The sequence below is a fragment of the Populus euphratica genome, unplaced genomic scaffold, assembly GCF_000495115.2.
Source record: "Populus euphratica unplaced genomic scaffold, PopEup_1.0 scaffold2057.1, whole genome shotgun sequence".
Lineage (NCBI taxonomy): Eukaryota > Viridiplantae > Streptophyta > Magnoliopsida > Malpighiales > Salicaceae > Populus > Populus euphratica.
In genome coordinates, this window is record NW_011501896.1 from 1 (window position 1) to 6,917 (window position 6,917).

A 6,917-nucleotide genomic window follows, 5' to 3' on the forward strand; every position below is an offset into this window, starting at 1 on the left:
AGTTTGTTTTAATGTTTCGATAGGTTTTTGGAGCTTAAATGAATTAATTCAGAAAATTCAACGTTAGAATTCAGAACAAAGAATTGAAGAGACATTTAGTTGAAGATTGAAGCAAATCTTGGTTCAAATAAGTGCTCCAAATTTGTCCCAAAAATCAATTCTATTCCAATTCTAGAAAAGAATATCATATGATTTATTTCAAGCCCAAACTTGCCTTATGTTGTGTGCAAAATTCAACCATTAAACACTTAAGGTTTCAATGTCAATCTTAGCCCAAATAATAAGTACATTTGTATACTTATTTGATGCTCAAATTTAGCCCAAAATCAGCCCCAAATCAACCCCAAATCAACCTTCAAATCAACCCAAACACAATCCATGATCTTACATGTCCACACAACAAATAACAATTGATTTATTTTGGGTAATCCATTGATCCAAGAAGGCAAGCACATGGATGGAAAGCTGGAGGGGATATTTTAACATTATTTTGGGTCAAAAAGAAGAAGGAGACACCTCATAAATGAGGAAGAAAAACGTGCACCAAAGTAGTTGTAAAGCTGTCTTGATTTGATTTTTCAGAACAACTTTCGGTGTTTTGCCCATAACTTTTGACTCAGGTGTTTAAATGAGCTGTTCTTTAATGATCTGGAAAGGTGACAGAATTGCCTATAAATATGTCTCTAATAGACTTCTCCAAAAAAAGCTTCTAAGAGGGTCGAATTGCTGTCCAAAGTTAGAGTCAGATTTGTGTCCGAATTTTTTCTGAAATTGTATTGTGTTCTTCTTTATAGATTTCGGTTCTTTAGTTTGTAAAACTTATTTTTTCAGTTGGATTCAAGTTCTTTCATATTCTTTAGTTTGTAAAACTTATTATTTCAGTTGGATTCAAGTTCTTTCATGTTTATTGAAGTGTTCTTATATATAATCATGGTTGGCTAAACTCTTTCTTGGATCCAAATCAAGGATAATGGTGATTGAGGTGAGTTCTTTAGGATATGAATGAATCTTAATGTTTATCTTCTTATTTTCTTCATGAATGATTTATTATTGTAAAGAAATTTTAGAAATCATTTAGGTAATGTTATAATCTTGAATTTTTATGCACAAACTTTAGTTTTGGTATAGAGATTGCTTGATTCAATGTCTTACTTAATATGAAAGTACTTGTTCATTCTTAAGCAATAATCAATCTTCATCTTTCTAATCTTCATTGTAATATCTTCTGATCTAATATCACCATCATTGATATTAGGTTGAGTTATCTTATATATGTTGAAGAAATCACCAATACATCACCATTAAAATTGATTTGGACCAAGACTTACTTTTTCTTGTCATTTAAAATCTATTTACATTTTTTTTATCTTTAAAAACAAATCCATCAATTATTTTCAACCAAGTTATTGTTAATTTAATTTCTCTTGAGTTTTTTTTTGTTACTTAGCTTAATTTCCAGATCTAGCTCTCTGTGGATATGACCTCGATCTTACCGAGTTAATTGCTACATCGCACACTCGTGCACTTGCGAGTTAAAACAAGCCGATCATAAAAAGCGGTCAAGCAATGGATAAAGAAGTATTCTGCACTACTACAAAGCAACTTCAAATGGAAAGCACTGTGGATGAATAACACAGTCTGCACAATGAGTTGTGGGAGCAAGGTATGGGTTCCCTTAATTGGTGTTACTGGATACATTAGTTATGCCCCAGCACTAGTAACAAGACAGTTGGGTGGAATGCAATATACACCAAGAACTTTGGGTTTAACAGATTTCTTTGGTTTATTCAAACATGAGCCATACCTCAAAGAAATGGAACTCATTCGACAAGACTGGAAAAGGCCTATACTAGTGAAAAAGGAAGAAGGTAGCATGTTTGAATCATCTGTCAGCCAGAATTATGCAGTTTGGAGAAATGGAAAGCTTTCTAGGGTCATTGAGTCTTCAAAACCTGAACATCCGGAGTCCGCAATAGAGCAACCAAAAAGAAAAAGGATTGATCATGAGGAAGAACTAAGAAGACAGTTAAAGAGATGCAGCACAAACCTCGGCAAAAGCAAAAGGCAAACACAAATCCTGGAACAACAATTAGAAGAAGAAAATACAATGAGGAATTGTTTGAACCAACAATTAGAAGAGAAAGAGGAACAATTAACATCTTGCAAACAATGGCAGAGAAGGGCAGAGATAGCTGAAGCACTAGCTAAACAAATCCAGGATGAGTTGAAGGGTCTCAGAATTGAAAATGATAAACTGGTTCATAAACATAGCCTCACAGAAAAAGAGTTGGCCAAAATCAAGAAATCAGCGCATGACAAGATAAATATAGATAAAGAGATATTGGTTCTGTGAAGAGAGAAAGGAGTAGTTTCATAGGAAAGATGGAAATTGAGAAAGAAAAGACTCGGCAAGCCCACCTTGATATAGAAGAAGAGAGAAATATATGTGCTCAATATATGGTACAGTTGGAAGAGGAGAGAAGTATGAGAAAGGCTGCTGAGGCTGATATGAGAGATTACCAACAAAGGGCCGAGTATTCAAAAGAACAGATAATCATTCTACAATCCAAGCTGGAGATGCAAGAAGTGGGGTTGAGAAGTGATTATGGTGTGATAGAAGAAGAGTTACATGAGCTGAAGCAAGAGTACCAGGAATGTCAAGACTATATTAACAGCTTTGCAGTTCAAATGAACTCCAAAAACGCCGAGCTAGACATTGAAAGAGAAGAATTACAAAGAGCTAAGGCTACATTATCACTGTTAGAAACAATGGTCCGAACATTGGAAAGAAGCAATGAAGTCTTGGGAGCCAACAACGAAGTGAGCATCACAAATAACACTTTCTTGCATGACCAAATAAGACATATGGCGAAACAAGTCGAGCAAGTGGCCCGCTATGCCTAGAGAATGCAACAACAGGCAACCCAAGTTGGAAATAATGCTACAAAGTATCGAGAATACTTGGGGGCTCTCACTTCCTTTATTAATGACTTAGCCAATAAAGGAATTGCCTTTTAGAGTAACAATGTGTTCAGGCTATTGCTATTTTGTACACTTTTTACCACCTTTGGTTAGTTATAAAAAGGCCATCCTTCTTTTCAAATGGAGTTTCGGGGAGTTAAATCTGATAAAGAACTTGGCAAACACTCTTTACAGCAATCAGTTTGGCTCAGATATCTTGCTTAAAGGATTACGAAAGTCATGAATCAGTTCATTAAAATATACGCATCACATATGCATCTTATTTTGCATCATATGTCTATTTATAATATGTCATTTGCATGCTCCAGTGAAACATAGGTCCCCCACCCAAGGTCCATTACACCAGAAACAGAGCAAGAATGGAACACGAAGAAAGGGCTCTTCTAGAATCCCGCTACCAGAGCGAGCTAGAATCAGTGAAAAATGAAGTGTCACGGATGACTAATCTGCTTGAACAGCTATTAAAAGCAAAAAGTGGGGAGGGAACATCTACTCAGCCAGCTACAAGTTTGCCTGCAGCATCTCCAATTATGGGGGTAGAGTCAGTAGCGGAACAACATTCTACACCAACCATCCCTATCCGGTTAGCTCACACGCCACCTATCGAAGATTTAACACCGAATAGGCCTTCTGAAAATAGGTCTGGCAGTTTCATCAGCCAAGATAAGATATCTGCATTAGAAGAACGATTGAGAGCTGTAGAAGGAAATGATTGGTTCGACCCAATGCGAGCAGCTGAGGTGTGTTTGGTACCAAACATCGTGGTACCAAAAGATTTCAGGGTCCCAGAATTCACCAAATATATAGGCTTGGAGTGTCCAAACACACACCTTCGATCTTACTGCAATAAGATGGCGGAAGTAATCCATGAAGATAAAATGCTTATCTATTTTTTTCAAGATAGTCTGTCAGGCTCTACTTTAAACTGGTATATGCGGTTGGAAACAAATAAAATCAAGAAATGGAAAGATTTGGTAGAGGTGTTTCTCAAACAGTATAAATTCAACCTAGAAATAGCTCAAGACCGAACAAGCCTAATGTCCATGGAAAAGAAAAGCCAGGAGTCAGTCAGGGTGTATGCACAAAGGTGGAGGGATGAGGCGACACATGTCCAACCCCCTTTAATCGAGACCGAGATGGTGACTTTATTTGCTAATACCTTTAAAGCACCTTACTATGAGCATTTAATAGGCAGCTCCTCTCAGCATTTTTATGACGCTGTACGCATAGCAGAGAGAATAGAGCAAGGTATTAAATCCGGGCGCATACCGGAGCCTCTGGAAAAAAAAAGGTTATTTAGGAAGAAGAAGAGAAGGGGATGTTAACAACTTAGAAAGAGGTTATAAAGGAAAGAAAGTAAATTACCCTAACCCACAAATACCTACCCCGCAATTCACCAACATGAACTTTACCAAGCCCGTATACCCAAATTCAACCAACCAAAGCAATCACCCACCAAACAACCAAAATAATTATCAAAGGCCATATACCAAATATACTTCTGAGCAATTACCTCCACTACCAATGCCTTTAAAAGATTTATACGCTAAATTGCTAAGCATTGGGCAAATAACTCCAATTCTTCTACCGCCAATTCAACCACCCTTTCCCATATGGTACAAGCCAGAACTAGCTTGTGAATACCATGCCGGTAATCCTGGGCACGCAATTGAAAATTGCTATGCTTTTAAAAGGAAGTTGTTAGAACTCATCAAAATGGGGTGGGTATCTTTCGAAGACGCGCCCAACATCAATTCAAATCCATTGCCTAAACATGCTCTTGGTAATTCGGGAGTGGGCATGATAGAGGTTGTCAATCAAAAACAAGTATTGAAGGTGTCTATGAAAGGGTTGTACGACATGTTGTTACAATCAGGGTCACTAAACATGAACATTGCATGTCAGTTGGGAGGTGATACCTATTGTGAGTTCCATAGGATGGAGGGACATCATATTGAGGATTGTATCAAGTTTCGCTAGAAGATTGAAACAATGTTAATCATGGGAGAATTAAGACTTGAAACCACGGGGGGCAACCAAGAGGTGAGTATGATGGAAGGCCAAGATAAATTGTCAAAGGTGTGTAGAATTCAAACTACAGCTAATGGGTTACCAAAACTGATCCTAACTAAACCTTCATTTACACCAAAGGATCACAATGTAATGCCATATAGCTATGGTTATACCGCGAACACTCAAGCCCCAATCCCTTTATTTCATACTGAGATCAGTGGGCTAACATGGAGTGGCCGTTGTTTTACTCCCGAGGAGTTAAAGAAAGCCAAAGGTAAGGAAGTGGTGGATCTTGATAAAGAAACAAAGGTAAATAAACCAGTAACGGAAGAGGAGTCAAATGAATTTTTGAAGTTGATAAAGCACAGTGAGTATTATATAGTAGATCAACTCAAAAAGACTCCAGCAAGGATATCTCTCATGTCCTTGATACTAAGCTCAGAGCCACATCGAAATGCCTTACAAAAGGTAATGAATGAGGCGTATGTACCCCAGGACATTGAATAGAAAACCATGGAGCACCTGGTAGGGAGGATCCACGCTTCTAATTACCTATACTTCACAGCTGATGAATTAGATGCTGAAGGAACAGGACATAACAAACCTTTGTATATCACCATAAAATGCAAAGACTGTCTTGTTGGAAAAGTACTCGTCGATAACGGCTCAGCTCTTAATGTACTGTCGAAACATATACTGAAAGAAATGTCAATCGACGAATCTCATATGAAGCCTAGTACCATGATAGCAAGAGCATATGATGGTTCGCCTAGACAAATCATTGGGACTTTAGAGGTAGAGCTGTATGTGGGACCACTAATGTTCTTAGTATCACTCCAAGTGATGGATATCCACCCATCCTATAGCATGTTGCTGGGAAGACCTTGGATCCATGCAGCTGGGGCGGTAACTTCATCATTACACCAGTGTTTGAAATATATCATGAACGGGATGTTAGTAATCGTTAAAGCAGAGGAAACGATCTCTATGATAAAGAATCTTGCTATACCTTTCTTTGAGGCAAAAGATTGTGCGGGTGAGAATCTTCATGCCTTTGAGATTGTAAACACTGAGTGGGTACCTGAAAGCATAAAGTTAAGAAAGCCAAGGATTTCAGAAGCAGCAAGGATGGCAGCTAAATGTTTTTTGGAACATGGAATCCCATTCCAATATAACCCTATCACTAAACTACCAAAAACGATTAAGCCAATCAAGATAAGATGTGCTGACCAAAGATTTGGTTTAGGATATAAGTCTAAGAAGGAGGACCATCGTTGGGCTGCAGATAGACGAAGAGAACGAAGAATGGCTAGAATTGAAGGAAGGGAGCTTGAAGAAGAAAAACTAGAAATCCCTCCCCTAATGGTGTCTTTCCCAAAGGCAGCATATGTGATACAACTAGATAACAGAGTAGACGATGTTGTTCAAAGGGTGGTAACTATGAGCATCAACACCATGAAGGAAGATAAGGTGGAAGGAAGTAACACGACAACAGTAGTGGAAAGGGAAGATGAAGTGCTACCACAACTGACTGTTCATATCCTAGAAGAACTCCCCACCAAGACTTTTGTGCGAAGGCTGGCTGAAGGTGAAAAGTTTCAAAACTGGGTGACCCAAGAAGCCCCACTAGTGTTTAAAATGTAAACCTCCTTTGTTTGCCTTCATATGCTTCTATCGTTGTTTTCTTTTGTCTTTCTGGTTGATAATCAAGGCTCATGATATCAACTAGATTTTGTCTTTGTCATTGAGCCTACTTTCCTAAGCAATAAGATAACATTTTTCTCTACATTCATTTGTTTTTATGCTTGCCTTTACATTAAACATTTGCCGCTTTCAGGAACCCTGAAAGCGGATCTTCCCCGACATCACATACATTTAACATCAAGAATGAATGACCAAACTTTAACAAACATGTGACAATG

At 38.0% G+C, this 6,917-nt stretch overlaps 1 protein-coding gene across 1 annotated transcript; it reads left to right on the top strand.

Annotated features, from left to right (window-relative positions):
• Window positions 1–1,645: 1,645 nt before the first annotated feature.
• Window positions 1,646–2,904, top strand: LOC105118588 (protein CFAP45, mitochondrial-like). Its single transcript, XM_011016562.1, has 2 exons — window positions 1,646–2,344; window positions 2,467–2,904. Exons 1-2 carry the CDS (start codon window positions 1,646–1,648, stop codon window positions 2,902–2,904), a joined length of 1,137 nt encoding a protein of 378 aa, XP_011014864.1.
• Window positions 2,905–6,917: the final 4,013 nt, after the last annotated feature.

Excerpts from the sequence above, each read along its gene's own strand:
- LOC105118588 (XM_011016562.1), top strand. The coding sequence starts at position 1,646 with ATGAGTTGTGGGAGCAAGGTATGGGTTCCCTTAATTGGTGTTACTGGA. Across the intron at positions 2,345-2,466 it reads ATATAGATAAAGAGATATTG|TTGGAAGAGGAGAGAAGTAT; the intron begins GTTCTGTGAAGA and ends TATATGGTACAG.